Source organism: Neophocaena asiaeorientalis, unplaced genomic scaffold (genome assembly GCF_003031525.2).
Source record: "Neophocaena asiaeorientalis asiaeorientalis breed wild unplaced genomic scaffold, Neophocaena_asiaeorientalis_V1.1 scaffold14, whole genome shotgun sequence".
Lineage (NCBI taxonomy): Eukaryota > Metazoa > Chordata > Mammalia > Artiodactyla > Phocoenidae > Neophocaena > Neophocaena asiaeorientalis.
The window spans coordinates 1,548,264-1,571,514 of NW_020175192.1; the positions used below are offsets into that span (position 1 = coordinate 1,548,264).

Here is a 23,251-nt window from a genome sequence, read left to right on the forward strand (position 1 = left end):
AAGTATTGCATTTTTTTTTTTTTTTTTTTTTTTTTTTTTGCGGTACACAGGCCTCTCACTGTTGTGGCCTCTCCCGTTGCGGAGCACAGGCTCTGGACGTGCAGGCTCAGCGGCCATGGCTCACGGGCCTAGCCGCTCTGCGGCATGTGGGCTCTTCCCGGACCAGGGCACGAACCCGTGTCCCCTGCATCGGCAGGCGGACTCTCAACCATTGCGCCACCAGGGAAGCCCGTAAGCTAGTACAATTGTGATGCCAAAATCAGAAGACAAGGAAAGCACGAGATAGAAAACTTTAAGTAGACAAATCATAGAGGCAAAATATTCCAAGTAAAATGAACAAAGCAAATTTAACTATGTGAAACCACAAATAAATCTGCTATGACTGAACTAAGTTTATCTCAGGAATGCAAGGATGGTTTAAACATAGAAATCCATTAATATGATTCATCAGATTAATAGAAAGAAGAAGCAGCATAGGAGTCTCTCAATAGGTGTAGCTGATTAAATTCAACATCCATTTAAGATAAACACCTGTGCAAATTAGGAATACAATGAAATTTTGTTATCCTAATGAAAGGTGGCTACAAAACCTATAGCAATCCTTACAATATACTGGTAAAACATTTAAAGCACTGTGTATGAAATCAACAAGAAATGGCTGCCTATTATTATTGCTTCTATTAAAGGCTGTACTAAAGGTCAGCCATGTTGATTAAGATGAAAAAAAGGGTATGCCATAGAAAGAAACAAAATGGCTTTTATTTGTACAAAATATGACTTCTGCCAAAAGAGCTAATAGACATTATTAGAAATAATATGGGAATTTGGCAAGATTGTAAAATCAACATATAAAAACCAATTTAATCACATAAATGAGCAACACATTGAAGATGGTTATCTTTTCTTTTTCAAACTGCATTTACAAAAGCAACCAAATACATAAAGTACTAAGAGTAACTATAATATAATATGTGCATGATATTTATAAGAAAATTATAAAACTTAATTGAAAGACACTGAAGATCTAAATAAATGGAAAGATACCATATTCATTGATAGGAACATTTACTGTCATAAAGATGTCAATTCTCCCTAAACTGATCAACAGATTCAATGTAATTCCAATTTCCAAAGATTTGGGGTTTAAAGGGAACGGAAAGGTCCAAGAATAGACAAACAATTTTGAAAAAGAACAGGGTGCGGGTATCTGTACTACCCAAATATCAAAATTACTAAAGATCTATAGATGATAAGAGAGTGTTTTGGTGTTAGAGTAGACAAACAGACCAATGAAACAGAAGAGATCGCCATAAACAAACCCACATATAACATGGTAACTTTAGATATATGATAAGATAGAATTGTAGGGCACCGCAGAAGAGACTGATTATTAAATAAAAGCTGCTAGGTTGACTGGTTGTCCACAAAGACGAAAAATATCAAATGGATCCCTACCTCACACCCTATATGAAAATCAATTTCTTGTGAATTAAAGACCTAAATGTACAAAACAAACTTTAAACCTCTGTAAAGAAAACAGAGATTAGTGTTACATCTTTATATAGGAAATGACTTCTTAACTGAGACATAAAAAGCACAAATCATACACCTGAAACTAACAAAACACTGTAAATCAACTATACTCCAATAAAATTTTTTTATAAAAAGCACAAATCATAAAGAAAAAGGTATTTAAAGTTCATCATGTTAAAATTATCAATCTCAAAAAAAGTAAAAGGACAGGTCACAGAGTGCTAGGAAATAAAGGCAACATGTGACAAAAGATTAATACTAGGAACAAATAAAGAACTTTTAGAATCAATAAAAGAAATAATCCAACTTTAAAAATGAATAAAAGATAAAAATAGGCAATTCACAAAAGAAATGTGATCAGTAAATATATTTGCAATTAGGGTAACGCAAAGTATAATCATAAAGAGACATCATTTCAAATCCATCCTTCAACTGGCAAAATTTCAAGTCTGATAATACTATGTGTTGGTGATGATGTGGAGCAACAAGAATTCATACAAACTGCCTGCTGGTAATAAAATCACAGTGGAGGACATTTGGCAATATCTAATTAAATGAAGGCTCTCTAAGGAAGATATTCCACATAGTTGTAAAACTTCCACACATGTATCCAAGAGGACATGTTCAGTACTATTCACAGTGGCCTTTCTTGCAATATTAAAGAAAAAGACAAAACATCCTATATGTCCTTCTCCAGAAAAATGGATACATGTGGTATTGTCACTCAACAGGATACTACAGATTGGTACAAGTGAATGGGATAAAGCTACAACTATCAACAAAACAAATCTCACAAATACCACTGAGCAAAAGCAAATCGCAGAAGAGAACTTTCACTATATCATCATATAAAGTTTTGAAATGTCAAAAGTGTTATAAGTTTTTAGGGATACACACACACATATATGTATGTGTGTGTGTATGTACAGGGAAGGATAAAGAGATGCGTAGGCACAAAACCCACAAAATAGGCTAGTGGTTACTGCAATGAGGAGGGGGAGAGTGTTTTGTTTATTAAGCATGGATACTTATTGTATTTTTACTTTTGTGTATTTCTCAAGTATTACACAATACATTAAAAATAACAGATAATAAAAGGATCTGCTATAGAGACCAACCAATAAGCCCTGGATAAGCACTAAGTTTCATAGGTGAAAAACCGAATACCATGAAAACAAGTCAGTGGACTCTGATAAGCCAGCGTTACACTGGAGAGCTCAGCTGGAAACGGTGTTAAGAAATTGTGCTGCTCTCCTTACCTGTCTCTTATACGTCTCGAGTTGACTTCGAGCCGCGTTGGCTTTTCTCAGCTCCTCCTCTAGGCTAACTGTGTTCTGCATATACATAGTATTCTTCTCTTCTAAGAGTTTAACCTGACGCCTCAAATCACCAAGATCTTCTAGCTTCTTTTTATATGATTCCACTTGGCCTTCTAGTTTAGACACTTTATCAGAAGAATGTCTAGAATGAGATGGGAAACCAGAAATCACACACACATCCGCAATGGTAAAGCTGCTGTAGGCAGTGCTAAACCAAGCGGATTGCCGGGAAGTAACACGTTCTAAAGAAATTATAAGACCAAAGGTGAGTCCAGCTTAGTTTTTCGTGCAGGTTCAAAAGTATGACCAAAGTTACAGGAAAATTTATAATAGACAACATTATAAAATTTAAGGAATGCAAGTAGGAGGGGGTAGCCAACAGAGTCACATGTAGCACAAAAGCAAAATAAATTGTACACTGTCCAAATAATTTGGCAATTAGGCTGTTATTAGTGACCAGAGGAACAGCTGTTTTGGTGGAGCAGTGGGGCAGGCGGTGGTGAATTTTAGTGGGTTAAGGAAAGAATGTAAACTTTACCTTGTGTAATCTAAATTTGTTCTGGGGGGAAGGAGAGAATAATAGGTCTCTCACTTTTTCTAAGATAAGAGGGACAGAAACATATAAATGTATGCTAAGGAGGCAGATTCAAATGTGAAGGGAAATGATAACTGATGTAGCACAGTCCCTGCAGAAGCAAGAAGGGTTGAGACCCAGAGCATTGAAGGAATTAGCACTGGACAGGAGGACGAGTAACAGGTCTGCACTCTAGAAGCAAAAGAGAAAAGATGGGCGCGAATGCAGGAGACACAGCACATGGAGGGTCCATAGGTTATGGCCTCGTTCCTCAATGCAGGAGGCAGTGTCATCTACTGAGACTGAAGCACAGGAGAGGTGTGGTGGGGTCAGTCAGGTGAGAAGAGTTATGAAAATACATAGCAGCTATGGGAGAAACAGGAGACAGAGCAATCTACGGATGAGCAGAACAGTGGGCCAGTGCTAGGAGCCCACACGGATGGGCAGTAGAATGGTGGACCAGTGGGAGGGGCCCACACGGATGGGCGGTAGAGTGGTGGACCAGTGGGAGGAGCCCATACGGATGGGCGGTAGAATGGTGGACCAGTGGGAGGAGCCCACACGGATGGGCAGGAGAGCGGTGGACCAGTGGGAGGGGCCCACACAGATGGGCGGTAGAGTGGTGGACCAGTGGGAGGAGCCCATACGGATGGGCGGTAGAATGGTGGACCAGTGGGAGGAGCCCACACAGATGGGCAGGAGAGCGGTGGACCAGTGGGAGGAGCCCATACGGATGGGCGGTAGAATGGTGGACCAGTGGGAGGAGCCCACACGGATGGGCAGGAGAGCGGTGGACCAGTGGGAGGGGCCCAGTGGAGAGTAAGATCACTAATCTGCAGTAGGACAAAACTACTTCACTATGTGATTTTCCCTGTTTGTTCTCAGCATTCAGAGAGCAAACGCATAAAACATAGATGGTTGGAATGATCCAACAGAGGATAGATTACACAAGCAGAATGGTGCAGAAACGAGGTGGCAGGGAGTGAGGTGCCCAGCGAGAGAACAGTTGAGTCCAGCAAGGAAATGAGCCATGTGTGTGGGTGTGACGGTATCCGAGAAAGAGGAAGACCAAGTGACTGAAGGACGCAAAATGAAAGAACAGGAGTAGTAATGAGAAAAGCTCAGAGCTACGCAAGTATGAAGTGGTGGCCAGAGGTTAATTTCTATTTAACAAACATTTATATACAGCACTTATCTGCCAGATACTGTTCCAAGTGCTTACAAATATCACCTCACTTAATTCCACATGTCAGTCTGAGGTAGGTATGTGTGTTATTTCCACCTTACAGATGAGAAAATGGTTCCATAGAGGTTGACTAAATGGCAGCACTGGGATCTGAACCCATCTTCCTGTGCTCAAAGACCCTAGAGTTTGTAAAATCGGTGGCAGAACTGTTCTGGGGGATCACAGGTGTGAGATTCTACAGAGATGGGAAGGTTGTCTACCTAAGAACGTCTATTTCATCTTTTAGAGACTGAGCGTCATCTGCCAAAGTGGTCAGTTCATCGTTCTGCTGCCGAAGTTCAGACATCTCCTTTTGTAACTCTTCACAGCGTATTCGATAGTCATCTTTGGCTGCTTCAAGTCTGTAACCGAAACAAAACAGACCAAGAAAGCACTATTTACTGTCTAATAATTCTCCTTAGAACAGGAAAAGTAAGTAAAAAACATGAAAATAAATTCTTCTTGGATTTGTCTCCTACTTTTGTGACCATACACTGTATTTCCAAGTTTTAACTATCCTGGAAACGGATTCTACTGCTCCAAGACTTGCAGAAAGGTAACAACGGATCACCATTCCTCTACTCAGAAAGTTAGATGCCAAAATATAGCAGCTATAATTTATTTAAAGTTTTATTTTCAATGATGAAATTAACACATATTCCTTTTGAAAATTCACAAGATGCAAAAAAGCAAAGAAGATAAAAATTATGCATTTCTCTAGACAGATACCTCCTGTTAATATTTTTGGAGTATAACCTCCAGTCTGATTTCTATTCATAGATCTTTTCCCCCCAAAATATAGATAATATTGTTCCTAATTTATATTAATTTGTTTTGTTTAACATACATCCTTCCTTTGGATTTAAAAGATTCTTTCTCATGTCACAAATATTTATCATTGATTATTTACTTTTTTTTTTTTTTTTTTTTTTTTTTTTTTTTTCCGTACGCGGGCCTCTCATTGTTGTGGCCTCTCCCGTTGTGGAGCACAGGCTCCGGACACGCAGGCTCAGCGGCCATGGCTCACGGTCCCAGCTGCTCCACGGCATGTGGGATCTTCCCGGACCGGGGCACGAACCCGTGTCCCCTGCATTGGCAGGCCGACTCTCAACCACTGCGCCACCAGAGAAGCCCTACTTACTTTTAATTTTATTTATGTAAGTATTTAATGTACAGAAATTCTTAATTTTTATGTAATTCAATTGATGAATCTTACACTTCATAGTTTCTACTTCTTTTAATTTTTTTTAACTTTTTATTTTAGGTTGGGGTATAGCCAGTTATCAATGTTGTGATGGTTCCAGGTGCCCGGCAAATGACTCAGCCATACATATACAGGTATTCATTCTCCCCCAAACTGCCCTCTCATCCAGGCTGCCACACAATATTGAGCAGAGTTACCTGTGCTCTAAAGTAGGTCCTTGTTGGTTATCCATTTTAAATATGACAGTGTGTGAACATGTTGATCCAAACTCCCTAACTATCCCTTCCCCCCACCCTTTCCCCCTGGTAACCATAAGTTCTCTAAGTCTTTGAGTCTGTTTCTGGTTTGTAAATGAGTTTATTTGTATCATTTCTTTTTAGATTCCCCATATAAGTATAGTTTCTACTTCTAATGTGCAATTAGAACTTTTTCTTCCTTCTAAATTCTTTGTTTTCTGTTAGTATTTATACAGTTTCATTTTTAACATTAACGTTTTCAATTTCCCTGGAATTCATTTGGGTATATGATGTAGTACAGGAATCTAACTTTTCCTGCCAAAATATCTACCAACCATTCCAAAACTGTTTAACAAATAATTTAACCTTTCCCTATTGATTAGAAAATGCCATCTTTATCACATTATGTATTTTTATATATACTTGGACTGGTTTCTGGATCTTCATTTGTGTCACTGGTGTCTATTTTGCTGCACTGGTACCAAGCTATTTTCATTAGTATATTAGTACTTGGGTGTGGCCAGTATTCCCTCATTATACTTTGTTCTCAAAACATTTTGGGAATCTCTTGTTCATTAATACTTCTAGATGAACATAAAATGTGAATTGGAATCAAGTTCAAATTATATAAGTTAAGAAAAAAATGGCATTCTTACAATGTTCCATTAAAAACACCTAAAAATATGTTCTCTCTCTCCACACAGTATTATGTTTTATGTATAACTTAGAAGTTTTTGTCATCTAACTCCTTCATATTACTTAAATTTTTTTTTTTTTTTTTTGTGGTATGCGGGCCTCTCACTGTTGTGGCCTCCCCCGTTGCGGAGCACAGGCTCTGGATGCACAGGCTCAGCGGCCATGGCTCACGGGCCCAGCCGCTCCGCGGCATGTGGGATCTTCCCGGACCGGGTCACGAACCCACGTCCCCTGCATCGGCAGGCAGACTCTCAACCACTGTGCCACCAGGGAAGCCTGTACTTAATTTTTTTTTTAATTCTTCACTTAAATACTTATAAATGGAAGTTTTTCCTGATGATACTAACTAGTTATTGGTAAAAAAACTTATGACCTATGCAGCAGTCTCACATTACCCTCTCCCTGTTAAACGTTTATTGGTTCTAAGAACTTCTGAGTTAATTCTCTTATATTTTCTGGGTGGACACACATATTATCTACAAATAATCATCGTTTATTGATACTTTTTGTCTTTCCAATATTTTAATCTCATTTCTTTTTCTTATTTCATTTTCTAGAAAAGTAATAACAGTGAAATCTTATATAGCATCTATGTGCCAGGCAATATTCTCAAAATACTTTATATATATTAACTCATTTAATGCTCACAAAAATTCTAGAAGGTAGATAATACTATTATACCATCTTATAGTAGAGAAAATGGAGGCATGCCCAAGGTTACACAGCTAGTAAGTGGCAAAGCCAGGATTTTTAGAATGTCTAGAAAAATGTCAAATAATAGATTAATACTCATCCTCATTTCATTCTTAACTTTACTGAGAATTTCGTGTACCAAGCTTATTTTATATTTTTCTTTCTCCTTTACCTTATGGATTGGAGGAGTTATAATACATTTAATAGTTACTGTAATAGACTTAATAATACGCAACAGGTTAACAATCCTGGGATAAAGCTTACTTTAGTACTGGATTGAATTTGCTACTATTTTATTCAGGAATTATTTAAAGAATACTCATAAATGAGATGTCAGTCATTTGAAAATAATAGTAATAAACCCATTATGTTAATACAGACAACATACTGTTTATGAAAAATAACTCTATTTTCTAAAACCAAAAAATGGTGAGGAGAGTGGCAATATTTTTTATATTCTGTGACTCAAATCATCTGGTTTAGTAGAAGACAGCTGGGTTCCCATAGGTGTTTCTACACTGGTCTGCTGTGATGGTTTTTTGGCTGCGGTATAGGAAGGAGATCCAGCCAAGCACAGAAATGCAGTTGGAAAAGAGAGGGCCCTGAAGACTCTCTGAGAGGGTCCTCGGATCACACTTTGAACCACAGATGTAGACCATAGGGGATGGATTGTTTGTCTAAGGTTTCTGAGAAGACTAAGAAAATTTGTTTATTTTTTCCCGTCAAGGCCAAAAAAAAAAAAAAATGCAGAAACATTTCATGGGGAAACAAAGGACTGAGTCACTGCACAAGTTAAAAAAACTTAATTTCTCCCAGTTTTGACACTGAAAATCTATGGTTGGGTAAGAAACAGGCCAGGATATTTTTTCTAGTAAATCACAACACAGTATTTTATCATACTGCCAAGTCCTTCAACTTTGGGGTTCTAGTTTGTCTTGCAGGACACCAAATTTTTCCGTTTCTTCTTTTCCCTTTCACCATCCAATCGCCAATGGGCCCTCTTCCTTCTTTTTGGCCTTTTCCTCTCCCAGAAGATGTGTCTGGAAGACTGCCCCTTTACATCAGCTCGCCCTTTAAATAGGCTTGTCTCCATAACCCACGCACCTGGCCTTTATTTTGCGTTTCTTTAAACGGTGCTCTGGAAAGGGCACCAATCTCTAAATTCTGTGCCTGTGTATTTTTTTGGCATTTGGTCCTTTAAGAAGGTACACTTACTTTGAATTCCTATCCCTGCAGTTTGTGATCTAATTTCCTTTTTTGTTTTAAAGTAATTTCTGATTTTGAGCGAATTTAATCTTTGCAGCGACTGCTCCAACTCACCCTCAGGCCCCTTCGCTAGTTCTTCCTCTGTCTCTGATTTTTTTCTCTGTCTGCCTTTACTTGCCTCAGAGTGCCTGGCAGGATGGAGGTGGGCTGGTATTTGCTTCCTTCCTTTCACTCACAGTTATTGTTCAGTTGGGGCATTCTGTCTGCAAGTCATATTGAGGGTGAGCATTCATAGATTTTCCTAAATGAGCAGTTACTTCATGTCGTGTGGGAAGACTTTTGGGAAGTGGCTAATTGCACAGCCTCCCTGATCTGCAGTTACCCGAAAGTCCTAACGCTATAGTCTTAACTTGAAAAGACATTACCCTGTGCACCGCAACAAAGAGTAGCCCCCGCTCGCCGCAACTAGAGAAAGCCCGCACGCAGCAACGAAGACCCAACCCAGCCAAAAATAAATAAAATAAATTTATATATAAAAAAAAGACATTACCAAATCTAAAAAAATGAGATCTGAGTGAGTTGTCCCTTACCTGAATGTTTCTTCTTGGAGCTGTTCTAACTGAGTCTGGAGCTGCAGATGCCTTCTTCCTGCTGGACTGTTAGGATCTTCTATAGAATCAGACTGATTCAGCCTTTCCATTAATACCTGATTCTCTGCCAACAGACTACTTTTCTCCTCTTGCAATGCTGCAACCTGTTAGAATATAGGAAGACAGTGGTTATTTTCTCCAATTACACTGGAATCCGCATAATCACTTGTGAATTACCATTACGAATTAAAGCCTGTTTTTAAAGAAGTACAAGCAACCTCCACTTAAAACACTGACATTATTTTGGAATATTGCACAGGCAGAGCAGTACGTAAGAGTAAGCAAGAATTTTTTTTTTTTGTTTGCGGTACGCGGGCCTCTCACTGTTGTGGCCTCTCCCGTTGCGGAGCACAGGCTCTGGACATGCAGGCTCAGCGGCCATGGCTCACGGGCCCAGCCGCTCCGCGGCATGTGGGATCCTCCCAGACCGGGGCACGAACCCGTGTCCCCTGCCTCAGCAGGCGGACTCTCAACCACTGCGCCACCAGGGAAGCCCAGAATTCATTCTTTATTTTACATTTGAAAAGGTAATTCACCAAAGAAGACATGTAATGGCAACTAAGCACACAAAAAGATATTCATGATTAGTCATTAAGGAAATGCAAATTGAATCCACAATGTTATATCCATACACTTACTCCCACTAGAATGCTGAAAATCAGAGAGACTGGCTGTACCAAGTGTTGGTAAAGATGAAAACAGATGGGAGCTTCACACACCTGTTCAGCACGTGAAATGTTCCACAGGCTGTGAAAAACCGGTTCGCATTTTCCTAAAAAATTAAACATGCAACTACCACATAACCCAGACATTTTACACTTAGGTATTTATTTACCAAAGAGAACTAAAAGCATATGTCCACACAGAGATGTAGAATGTTTACAGCAGCTTCATTTGTAATACAGAAAAGCAAATGTTGACCAGTATGTGAATGGATAAATAAAGTGCAGCACATCCATACAACAGAATACTATTTGACAATACAAAAGAATTAACTATTAATACCGATAACATGAATGAATCTCAAAATAATGAAAGAAGCCAGGCAGAGAAAGAGTACACTGTGTATGACTCCTTTCATATGCAATTCTAGAAGACACAAGCTAATCTACAGTGACAGAAAGCGAAGCCGGGACTGGAAGAGGATTCCAGAGTCATGAGAGCTCACTATCCTGATTGTGGTGGTGGTTTCGCACGTTTATACGTGTCAACAAGCATCAGAACCGTACACTTCAAAGATGAGCAGTCTGTTGTATGTCGACTACATCTCAAAACACGTAAAACAGGAATCTCCTGCCATTTCTGATTCTCCCTCTGCATACCCATTTTCTCTGGAACTTGTTCCAGTTGGGCCGTTGCCCCACCATCCTCAGGATCAGCCGACCTTGGCTTCTGTGGCTCCCAGGACACCTCCCTCTCCTGGTCTGTGTGCCACCTCTTTACTCCAGTCAAGCCCTCTTCACCTCCCTGCCTCTGGCACATGCATGGCTTTTCCTTTCTAAATACATTGATGGCTTCCAGCTTCTGGGCTGTCAACATCATTTATCCACTGACAGCTCGCATGTTTCTATTTCCAGCCTGGAACCCCGCACTGGGTATCACGTCCACCTGGATGTCCACCAGGCCTCTGAATTTAACCTGTCCAGGTGGGACTCTCATTCCCCCACACCCCGCCCTGCCCTCCCACTGTCTTCCCCATCTCAGCGATGCTAACTCTGTCCTTCCACTTGCTCTGGCAGGATCTGTCCCATCTCGTCCTCACACCCACGCCCACTCTTTCAGCAAACATCAGCGGCTCTGCCTTCAGACAGATTTCAACCACTTCTAACCGCCCCTCAATTCTGATTTAAGCCAACCTAATTTCTTGCCTGATTATTGTGAAGGCCTCTGAATTAGTCTCCTTGAGTTGGCCCTCACCACCCAGCAGCCACCATAATCCATTAAAATAAAACTCGGATCACAGGACGTCTTTGCTCACAAGCCTCCAACGGCTTCCCATTTATTTACTCAGCCTGTACCAAGGCCTGTCAGGCCTCTGCAGACGGACTCCTCTCCCCAGGCTTCACTCCTGCTGCCCTCACCTTCATGCTCCCAGAGACACCAGCTGCCCCGCATCAGGCCTGTGCGCTGAGCCTAGATGAGCCTCGCAGGAAGCCTGGGAGGCTGCTTATCCACCCTCTAGGATTTACTAACTTGCTGCCTCCCCGGCGGCCTGTGCTGACAACCCAGTCAGAACTAGTTCCTCCCACCCCGTGCCCCGTCCCCCCGAGTCCCCCGTTCTCTAAAATACTTATCAGCAGCACACAACAGACCGTATTCTTATCCTGTTCACTGTCTGTCTTCTTTATCGCATGCAAGCACCTTGGAGGCAGGGATGTTTTATCCGTTTCTGTGTTTTCCCCTATCTTCACTGTATCGACAGCAGCTAGAACAGTGGATGGTCTGGAGTGGGTGCTCAGTGTTTGCTGAATAAATGAATGAGTCTGAAATGCCAGCTCTCTAACTTGTCAGATTTCCATAAACGCACGAGTCTTTTCTCAGAGTAGAGTAGTAGCTCAATTCCGTGCCACTGGTCTATTTCATTCATTTCTGCTCTTTTGTTCTTTTTAAAATAAATATTTAAGGCTTTAAAATTTAAAAGCTCATTTCTTTGTTAATAATTTCTATCTTAAATTGCACTTTGGTCAGAAAGCATGATCTAAAGACACAGATTCTTTGAATTTTATTGGGAATTGCTTTATAGCCTGGTATGTGGTCAGTTTATATGAAGGCTGAGTGCGTAATGCAACACCTTAATACCAGACTCATCAGACTAGCAAATGTTGCTAAAGTAATTTAATTCAATATATTTGGCAGAAATCCTTTTCACATACACAGAAAAAGGTGTCAACTACAAATTGGTACTTGCCATCTGCCTCGACAAGGATTAAATCATGAGCTGCTGCAGCCGCTGACCTGTAACGCCCCCTGAAAGGAGTTCAGGAAGAGATTAGGAACGAGGCCCCCCGTGCTCTGGGAAAACTGGCAGAACAGGCCTTCAGATAGTTAGATATTTTCAGGAGAAGATTTTATGAGCCCAATTCTTGCATCTCCTCATATCTAGAAAAGCACTAAAATCATCAACGGTGACAACTGCTCCTCGTGACTGGCAGCCACCTTCTACCAGAACGTGTGCTTCACTGCACGCACCCTCTTCTCCTAAATCACATACATACTGACCTCCATCCCACCACTTTGGAGCAGTTCCTCAGAGCTGAGATGCTGTCTCCTGGGCTATTGTCCTCATTTTGCCCCAAAGAAACCTTAACTCACAACTCTCACGTTGTGCATTTTTTTTAGTCAACAAGGAGAATAATTTAAAATAATACATAAACACAATTTAAGGAAAAAAAGCAAATAAAGCAAAGGGGCTTATAATGGAAAGCTACAGTTTCCCATTGAGTTTTTCTACTTCCAAGAGACAACTAGGTTTGTTTTTTTTTTTTGCGGTACGCGGGCCTCTCACTGCTGTGGCCTCTCCCGTTGCGGAGCACAGGCTCCGGACGCGTAGGCTCAGTGGCCATGGCTCAAGGGCCCAGCCGCTCCGCAGCATGTGGGATCCTCCCGGACCGGGACACGAACCCGTGTCCCCTGCATCGGCAGGCGGACTCTCAACCACTGCGCCACCAGGGAAGCCTGACAACTAGTTTTAATGTTCCTAATTTTATTGTTTTTGGCTGTGACTTGACATCTCTCAATAACATGTTATACCCACTATTTCTTGATTTATCAACCTTACACATTATCTAGTGACTTGTCTCCTCTGACATGTGAAATTAGAGCCACTTGCAGCATCCCCCGTTTCCACGAATAGTTATGGCACTATTCCTGCTCCTTTCACTGGCCACCTCTGCAATTTTGAACAACTACTCATTGACTTGTTTCACTCCATCACGTGCCCACTCATTAGCTCACTCAGATACTCATCGTGGGTCTACCATGTGCTAGGCACTGCTGCAATTTTCCAGGTGCAAGGGATACCACAATGAAAAACGCAGAGACAGTACTTATTCTTATGTGTTACATATTCTAAACAAATCATCATAGTAAATATATAAACAAGGACAAATCATATTAAGCAAGAAAGTAAACTAATAAATACATGCAAGACCTAGAGTGAAAGTGCTCTGCAGAGGGTTAAAGCAAAACTAAGAGGAGGGGCTTCCCTGGTGGCGCAGTGGTTGGGAATCCGCCTGCCAATGCAGGGTACACGGGTTCGACCCCTGGTCTGGGAAGATCCCACATGCCGTGGAGCAACTAAGCCCGTGAGCCACAACTACTGAGCCTGCGCTCCGCAACGGGAGAGGCTGCGACAGTGAGAGGCCCGCGCACCACGATGAAGAGTGGCCCCCGCTCGCTGCAACCGAAGAAAGCCCTTGCACAGAAATGAAGACCCAACACAGCTAAAAATAAATAAATAAATAAATTTATTTTTAAAAAAAAGACTAAGAGGAGAGGCTGGAGGATGACTGTAGGCTGGTGACCGAGGAACTTCCCAGGGAGGCTGAGGTTAGTACTGGGCACACCTAAGTGCCCAGTGAATATTTCATGACAGATAAACCACGTGATTTGGAGCTGAGACTGGATGGCGAGAAGCGGCCGGCCGTGTACTGCCTGTGCTCCCTCGTGGTGAGACGAGAACACGGGGGGCCCCACCGGGCCCTCACTGCCCTGCCTCACCCTGCTTCTCCTGCTCACCTCCAGCACCCGCATCTTTACTTTCATAACACTGCTTCTCCACAGGCAGGGCTAGATGCTGAAGACCAGTGGCGTTCACATCGCTACCTCAGAGGTCACATCAGCACGCCTGTGTTACGACTGCTTTCTGCAGGGCTGAGTGTGTCACGGCGCTGCCACCAATCTCCTCATAACCTCTCTGCAGCCCCGCCACTCGCTCTGCGATCTGTTCACACCAGGGACTGGTAAACTCTTCTGTAAGGAATAGGGCAGTGAACAGCTGAGCCTTTCAGAGCCACAGGTCTCGTGGCGAGTCCTCAACCCTGTCTCTGCAGCGTGAAAGCACCAGAGACAGCACATCAAGGAACAAGCCTGCCTGCGCTACCACTTTACTCATGAGACAGAGGGCCGGCTGCAGTCTGCCAATCCCAGTGTACAACTTGAATGTTACACTGTCAAAGAGACTATTTATATCCTGCTCATAAAAACAACCAACTCTTATTTATCATTATTGTAAAATACTGCATTTGTGTATAGCTGAATTTTAGAACCTGAAAAGCAATTAACAGCACTTAACCTTATGACTAGGTAAATATTATTTACTGCATAACCCAGAAAGTGTGCTCTGATCACATTTCTTCCTATCTGCATCCAAAGCAATGACCAACTCTTACGCCTTTCAAGGTAAAATGCTTCTAGTATAAAATATCACGAACCCTGTGTACCTACTACCCAGCTTTAACAAGTATCAAAACATGGCCAATTATGCACCTATCTGGACTTCCATCCACTCCCCCCTCCTCCCTGATTTTGAGGTAAATCCCAGACAAACTATTTTATTTCTTAATTTTCTGTCTTTTAATTTAGGAGAGATTTCAACTTTATTTTTAACTATTCTATTGAATTTTTTTATTTTGACAATTCTATTTTTAGTGTTTCTTGATCTCTGATTTTTTCTTTTTAAAATAGCATCTTGTCCTTTTTTTTTTTTTTTTGCGGTATAAGGGCCCCTCCCCGCCGCGGCCTCTCCCGTTGCGGAGCACAGGCTCTGGACGTGCAGGCTCAGTGCCCCGGTCCGGGAGGATCCCACATGCCGTGGAGCGCTGGGCCCGTGAGCCATGGCCGCTGAGCCTGCATGTCTGGAGCCTGTGCTCCGCAACGGGAGAGGCCACAACGGTGAGAGGCCCGCGTACCGCAAAAAAAAAACCAAAAACAAAATACAAAGAAAAATCTCTTCTACTACCCCAATTTCTCCACTTCCTCTAGGGCTAGTTTCCTGTTTATCTTGACCCTTCTCTTTTTTGTTACACAGATTTTCCTCACATGTAAGAATCGGTTTTCTGTAAATTAGGGAATCCAGAAAGGTCAAAATGAAAAGGGCCTTACCCTGCAATACTAATACTCGGCCTAACCTCCTGTACTTCTGTTTGCTTAACTTCTTTAGAAGAGAACCCTCCGATTGGGAAACCAGCTACAGGTCAGGGTATCTGCAGTGGGTGACGGGCAATGGGGCTGAGCTCTCCTACAGAAGACCCCGTTACACCTCGCTGCAGCCTTCCACCAAGCATGGGGGCTTCTCTGGGGTTCAGCTACAGCAGCTCCCTCCCCCTTTATAGGTGTTTTTGGCGCTGCATTCTTTACTCCTTTTAAGGCCGTTTGGCACTTTACCCAGCTGCATTTTGGCCTTCTGAGGTTGATGATGAGCAGTGGTGTGCTGCTGCTGGCTATAACCAAGCCGCTTGCTAAATATTCGGGAGTCTGGTGAGCCGACTATTAAACCATTAACAACCTGGAATTGGTCGCTGTGACAGTGTTTATACTGTGGAAATTGGGCTTTTAAATCAGGGCTTTTAAAAATCTCCCTCAGTCCTCCTGAGAGCCGATCTCTCTCCTCTTTCTCTTCTTTTCTCGTGGGCTTATCCCATTTTAAATTCATTTATTATGAATTTGATGGGGCTGTGAGAAGGAAGGAAAACTCTGACCTTTGTTCAGTCTGCACTCTTTTTCCAGGCTGTTTCCTTTTTCTTCTCAAACTAGGGCTGTGTTACAGCCAAACTGTACCGCACGTGGGACCCAGGGCACATGGTGGGACGCAGAGCCGTGCTGCAAACAGGTGGTGTAAAACCAGATCTCTTACCTGCAGATCCAACTCATGGCACCTTTGAGCAATTTCTTCCTTGGCCGACAAAGCTTCATTCAGTTCCTCTGAAGTTTTCTTCAGCTGCGTAGAAGCAAAGAGCTACAGTGAACATCGCAATATGACGTGGCAACAACAACTAATGATCGCACATGTACAATAGAAAACTAAAGCGCTTCCCCCTGTTCTTTCTGTGGGGCAGGGAGAAATCAAGAACCCTTCTGCACGAGTCAAAAGGAGGGTTTCTTCCAACTGCAGACATCTTTTAGTCCTGAGTCTTGTCTCTTCTGTACTTGGAAATTGGTTCTTTCCTCATATCAAGTTTTCTTATACATCTCCTAGGGCTACTTGGTTCTTGGTAATGTTGATTCTGTAATAACTAAGAAATCTCACCTTGGTAAAATATATATGTGCTAGAGGAACAGGGGTTCAATTGTTAAAATAAATAGCTAATGTATTTCAACACAATTGTTGTATGGTTTAAAAAATATTTATTCTCTCAGTACTTAGCAGCCAGGATATACGGCCAGAGATAGGCAGCTGGATTGGTCTTGGATTGAGATTTTGCCCGGGAGAAGGTATTAAGGTAAGAGAATCGATTATATTGACAAAATCATCACAATAATAGACCATGAAGTCTAGGCCAGAAAGAGAAGGTAACTGATTAAACAGATGATGAACTGCTTAAGCTAAAGTATGAAGTGGGGAGATTTCCAAAAATAAGATGACGATGTTGGCAGAAGAAAGAGAAGTAGGCTTTAGGCAGGCAGAACAGTAATGTTCACCGTAGAGTCTAAGCAAAGTGAGGAAGAACGAACGTAAGATGATGGGCTGTCAGTGAAAACCAGACAGTTCACTTCTTCACAAAGATGAAGGGTAGAGGAGACTTCTTCAATTGAAGAATAACATGAAATAAAAGGTAAGATATCTTTTGAATTATAAATAAATCACAGGATTAAATGCATGCCATTTTCCAGGACTGCATCTATTGTGTTAAACGTGGCATACAGAAAGATATCACTAGTGGAAAAAGAAAACATGACTAGAAAACATGAATTATAGTAAATTAAAGAGGTTAATTTACTTTAACATTCATTAAAACATGAATTATCGTAAATTAAAGAGGTTAATTTATTTTAAAGTGGGTTGTACAATAATATGTTAATTACAAATTACAAATTTAATTACGAGTGTGTAATATCCATTAGTAAAGTGGCTTACGTTCTTGAATTTTAGGTAAAAAATAAAGCATTATACCAATATATTTCATAAGCAATTTCAACTGAAACACCCTTTTCATTAATATGTAAAGTTCACCCTTTCATCTCTGCACGGATAAAAACAATGCAAGATCAGGTACCTGGCGATCGAGGTCAACATAGGCATCGTTCCCAGCAGAGACAGGAGACTCTTTACTCATCAGCTGAAATTAAGATTTGAATGATTACAACCACCAGAAAAAAGTGACAGTCTATATAATACACTTACAACAACAAACATGAACACCCAGCTGCCATAGAATTATAAAAATTACAATGAAATCACAAATGTAAAAGGAACATTTTCCTATACATTGAAGCTCTTCAGCCTGGAGCTTTGTTTTGCTGCAGGATTAGCCTTCACTTAAAATCACACGTGTAATTCTGGTATGCATTTTCACAGCAGGGCCAGTCATGAGACTCAAGTATTACTTATTCTTACCACTAAAAAGACAAGTCTTTAAGTTAAAATGTGGCTAAATATTTAAAATATTGACTTTTCAGTAAGAAAAATAGTAACACTAAGTAACTATTTCTGAAGAATAAACGTGGGTCACATCAATATCAGCCCAAATTAACCGCTAATGTTCAGTGATGACACGCACATACACACGAATCTAGGTCTCAGCCTCTCTCACCCTTGTGTTGCACACAGAGAAGATCCAGAGGGTGTGTGAGGGTTTGGGGAGAAGGGATAAAATTCTGACTGTGACAAATGTCAGGGGCAGACTCAAATGTCCCAATTTTCTCCTGTTTCCTTCTTATGCTCTGTCTGAAGGGCAAAAGAGAGGGACAATTAGAAACGTGGGGACAGACTATTGAGAGATCTTGTGATTTCAGCCTTCATCCCACTATCTAAAGAACTGAAATGTTATGCTCAGCTGTACCTTCTTCTCTGCATCAGTGGTTCTCAACACTGATTGAGAAGTCCCCAAACCAACAACACCAAACCAACAACACCAGCATTGCCTAGGAACTTGTCAGAAATGCAAATTCTTGGGTCCCTGCCCAGATTTACTGAATCAGAGACTCTGGGGTTAGGGCCCAGCACCACACACTGAAGTTTGAGAACCACTGCTCTATATTAATGTCATGAGAAGAGTGAAGGTCCCTTAGCATAACTAGGAGGGAAAAAAATCTCAGAAAGAGTAAAAGAATACAGGCTTCAATTTTTATGCTTTTATTGTAAGAATGTTAATAAAAAGATGTTCAAAAGATTTTTCTTCCAATTAAAAAAATAACACCCAATGTAGGGAAGATAAAATTCAGAAAAAGTACAAAGAGAAAACACCCATTATTCTACCATCCAGAAATAACCACGTCTATAATTTTGAACTATTCAAGAAGCTACCTGTGCCATGGGTTTCACACAGCTCAAGTAAAAAAGACAAATACAGTGTCATGTGATGAGGGCTGTGACAGACACTCAGCGAGGAAGGATCTAATTCAGGGGGTGCGGGGGGGGGGTAGAAGGGAGTACAAGTATTTTCTTCCAGTCCCCATTGTTACATGTTAGTTCTTATCATAACACAGTAGCACCTGTGAATAAAACCCCCTGAACACAGCCTCCTCCCAGTCAATCCCAGCTAGGATGTCCACCTCGATGAGGTTTCCAGGTCCTATACCTCCCGACTTCCTCCCTGGATTTCACTGACAGCCCATCATCTTACGTTCATTCTTCTTCACTTTGCTTAGACTCCACCGTGAACATTACTGTTCTGCCTGCCTAAAGCCTACTCCTCTTTCTTCTGCCAACATTGTCATCTTATTTTTGGAAACCTCCCCACTCCGTACTTTAAGTTACGCAGTTCATCATCTGTTTAATCAGTTACCTTCTCTTTCTGGCCTAGATTTCATGGTCTATTATTGTGATGACTTTGTCAATATAATCGATTCCCTTACCTTAATACCTTCTCCTGGGCAAAATCTCAATCCAAGACCAATCCAGCTGCCTATCTCTTCTGGCCATATATCCTGACTGCTAAGTACTGAGAGAATAAATATTTTTTAAACCATAAAACATAATATATAGTTTCCAGTCTCCGCTGGGCCTTCAAAGTTGCCCCCAAAGTACAGCTATGCTTCCCCAATCAGCAGTCTCTTTGTTCCCTTTAGAGATTATTCCAAACCTTTCCTACTTCTCAAACCTCACCAACTCCCCACTATTCTTATCAGAAAACCTTGCCTCCAGATAAGAAATTCCCCAATTTCCTGCACCTTAACCTACAAAATTGGCAGCATTCATACCCATCCTTTCCTTCTTCAATCTTGTCGTAATACACTCTCAACCCTGTCTCTTCCCAGCTTCTCAGAGACCCTGTACTAGTTATCATCCTCTCTCTTGTTATCTCAACCTCTATCTTGCTCTTTCCTGTGGCTTCTTCCTATTAGCATTTAAAAAATTAAAAGACTATCATTTACTTGATTACCAATCACATTTCTCCAAAGAAGATAATATACAAATGCCCAACAAACATATGAAAAGATGCTCAACATCATTAGTCTTTAGGGAAATACAAATAAGCCACAATTAGAAAACACTTCACATCCACTAGGATGGCTAATATCAAGAAGATGGACAATAACAAGGGTTGACAATGAGGGAGAGAAATTGGAATTCTTAGCACATTGCTGGTGGGAATGTAATATGGTGCAGCACCGGTGGAAAACACACCTGTGCTGGCACTTCCTCAAAAAGTTAAACACAGAATTATCATGTGACCCAGAAATTCAATTTCTGGGTATATACCCAAAAGAATTAAAAACAGGTGCTCGGACTTCCCTGGTGGTGCAGTGGTTAAGAATCCACCTGCCAATGCAGGGGACATGGGTTCGAGCCCTGGTCCGGGAAGATCTCACGTGCCGCAGAGCAACTAAACCCATGTGCCACAACTACTGAGCCCACGTGCCACAACTACAGAAGCTGCTCACCTAGAGCCTGTGCTCCGCAACAAGAGAAGCCACCGCAATGAGAAGCTGGAGCACCACAACGAAGAGTAACCCCTGCTCACCGCAACTAGAGAAAGCCCACGTGCAGCAACGAAGACCCAACACAGCCAAAAATATATAAATAAACAAATAAATAAATTTATTAAAAAATAAAATAAAAACAGGTGTTCAAAACAACCCCGTACACTCAGGTTCACAGCAGCACTACTCGCAATACCGAAAAGGTGGAAACAACTCAAACGTCCATCAAATGATGAATGGATAAACAAAATGTGGCACACCCACACCATGGAATATCATTCAGCCACGAAAAGGAACTAAATATTGATACATGCTACAAAATAGTCTTGAAAATGGTAAATTTTATGTTATGTGTATTTTACCACAACAGAAAAAAAAAAAATCAAAGTCAGCTGCACCTGAATAGAGACATACAGACAATCATCTTACAAAAGCCCTTCTTCAATTCCATAGTTTTATCCAGCCACCCTGTCCTCCTCCACAGCCCAATCAGTCACCAAGCCTGTTAAATAAAGCTCGGACAAAGTTCAAATCTGTCCACTTCTCTCCACCCAGCCGCCATAACCTAGTTCAGGCTTCCATCGTTCCTCACCAGATAATTACTAAGGTCTCAACTGCTCTCCTTTTTTCTAGCCTTGTTTTCCTCCGATCCATTCTTCTCACTGCCTGGATTTTCTCAAATACAGACTTCAGTGTATTTTCTCCTTAAAAAGCAATTCACTGGTTTCCAAAATTCCAGCTCTTTCCACAAAGCTGCTCGGCATCCTACTGGCCTTAAGGTTCTTGCCTTGCCTCCAGCACCCACACCTCCCGCGCCTGCTGAGGCTTCTTCCGACACCTCCCCGTGCCACGCGGCTGCCTCCTGGACCGCAAGTGCCCTTCCTGACCTCTTCTCTCCTCCAGTGCTTAGACGAGACGCCGCATTCTCTGAGAACCCTTCCCCAACATCCCCACGCTGAGGGACACACTCCTTTGAGGTCCTACTATCTTTTCCCCATCACGGCACTTTTCATTCTGAATGCTTTGGATGTATTCGAATTGCTCGTTTGGCCATTCTTCCCTTTAGATCACACTTTGTGAGACAAGAGGCCATGTCTATCTTTTCCATAGTTGTATCCTGAAGGCCTCCTATAGCTCCCACTGCATTCTAGGTGCTCGATAAGTATTTACTAAATAAACAAAATGAATATGCACGTAAAATGCACTGCGTTAGTGAGTACCGGCACCATCCGCACAGAGTAGGTGTAGGTAAACGCTTGCCAGTACGATTATCACCATCCATCTCTCTATTTCAGATTTCCTCAGAATAAATTCCTAAAAGTGAAATTACAGGATCAATGACAGTAAGGCAGAACAGTTAGTGGCCCCCTTATTGCTTTTCCTGTCTTTGCTTAGTAAAAGAATCCTCAAATTTTGGCTGGGTCCATGACCACCTGGAAAAAAGACCACATTCCCCAGCTTCCCTGTGTGGCAATGTGAGTAACAGCTGGATAACAGGAGTGAGAATTCCTGGAAGTTTACTAAGAGGAAGTGGAGAACCTTCCTTCAGCCCTGCCTGCTGGCCGGAATGTGAATGTGAGGGCTGGAAGCCAAAGAGCCACGGCTGACCACGGGGTGGGAATCACATATTAGGGATGGCAGACAACAAGATGCAAGAAAGCTGTGTCCCTGATGCCTACGGAGCCAACCCATGACCACTTGAGAGCAAATTAAACTCATATCTTGCTTGGCTGACCATCATTTTGTTAGTTTACGCTGCTACCATCAGCACTGACAAACGGATCCTCTCCTAAAAGCTCTGCTTTGTTGAAATGTCCTGTATGATAGAGAATTTGGCCGATCCTTTGCCCCCAGTGACTGGGATGCAGCTGCTAAATCTCTGGGATTTCTCTGCTGAGTGTCTTTGTTATTCATGGTGGGTCCCTAGATAGTTTAAACTAGGAGATGACTCTGGTTGGGGGCTGGTGACGCCAAGAAAACCAATCGCATATGGGAGGGTTGGGGCTTTGAGCCACTTGATACCAGCCTGGCCTCTGGGGAGGAGACAGGGGCTGGAAATTTAGTTCAACCTTGTGGCCAATGATCCAACCAATCACACCTATAAAATGAAACCCCAACAAAATGCTGGACATGAAAGTTCAGGTGAGCTTCCCCGGTTGGCTGCTCCCTCTGTGTCTTGTCACACAGTAATGTGCTGGGAGGGTGACATGTCTTGATTCCACAGGGAGGGGACAACAGAGACTGAGTTTGGGACCCTCCCAGACCTCCATTTCGGGGGGTGGGGGGTTGGTTCTGATTCGTATCCTTTTGCTGTAATAAACCGTCACTGTTACTGAGTTCTATGAGTCATTCCAGCAAATAATCAAATCTGAGGAGGTAGTGGGAACTGCTGGATTCATAGTCAGTTGGTCGGATTTAAAAGGAAATGCTTCATAGCACAGGGAGATCAACTTGGTGCTTTGTGACCACCTGCGGGGGGGATAGGAAGCGGGGGTGGGAGGGAGACAAGAGGGAGGAGATATGGGGATACATGTATACATAGAGCTGATTCACTTTGTTATACAGCAGAAACTAACACAGCAATGTAAAGCAATTATATTCCAATAAAGATGTTTAAAAAATTTTTTTAAATAAAAAATTAAAAAAAGTAAAATAGGGCTTCCCTGGTGGCGCAGTGGTTGAGAGTCCACCTGCTGATGCAGGGGACGCAGGTTCGTGTCCCGGTCCAGGAAGATCCCACATGTCGCGGAGCGGCTAGGCCCGTGAGCCATGGCCACTGAGCCTGCGCTCCGCAACGGGAGAGGCCACAGCGGTGAGAGGCCCGCGTACCGCA

General features: G+C 42.1%; 1 protein-coding gene across 6 annotated transcripts in view; it reads right to left on the bottom strand.

Annotated features, from left to right (window-relative positions):
* HOOK3 (hook microtubule tethering protein 3) overlaps positions 1-23,251 on the bottom strand; it is a 113,453-nt gene that overhangs the window by 61,141 nt on the left and 29,061 nt on the right. For all 6 annotated transcript variants that reach the window (XR_003005905.1, XM_024764962.1, XM_024764961.1 and 3 more), the window contains exons 6-10: positions 17,550-17,612; positions 16,190-16,273; positions 9,277-9,440; positions 4,873-5,013; positions 2,793-2,994 (exon numbers count right to left, since the gene is read on the bottom strand). Coding sequence is in view for 5 of the 6 variants with exons in the window: in XM_024764962.1 (XP_024620730.1) it covers positions 2,793-2,994; positions 4,873-5,013; positions 9,277-9,440; positions 16,190-16,273; positions 17,550-17,612 (654 nt within the window). In the remaining variant the exon portion in view is untranslated. The remainder of the gene's footprint in view (positions 1-2,792; positions 2,995-4,872; positions 5,014-9,276; positions 9,441-16,189; positions 16,274-17,549; positions 17,613-23,251) is intronic.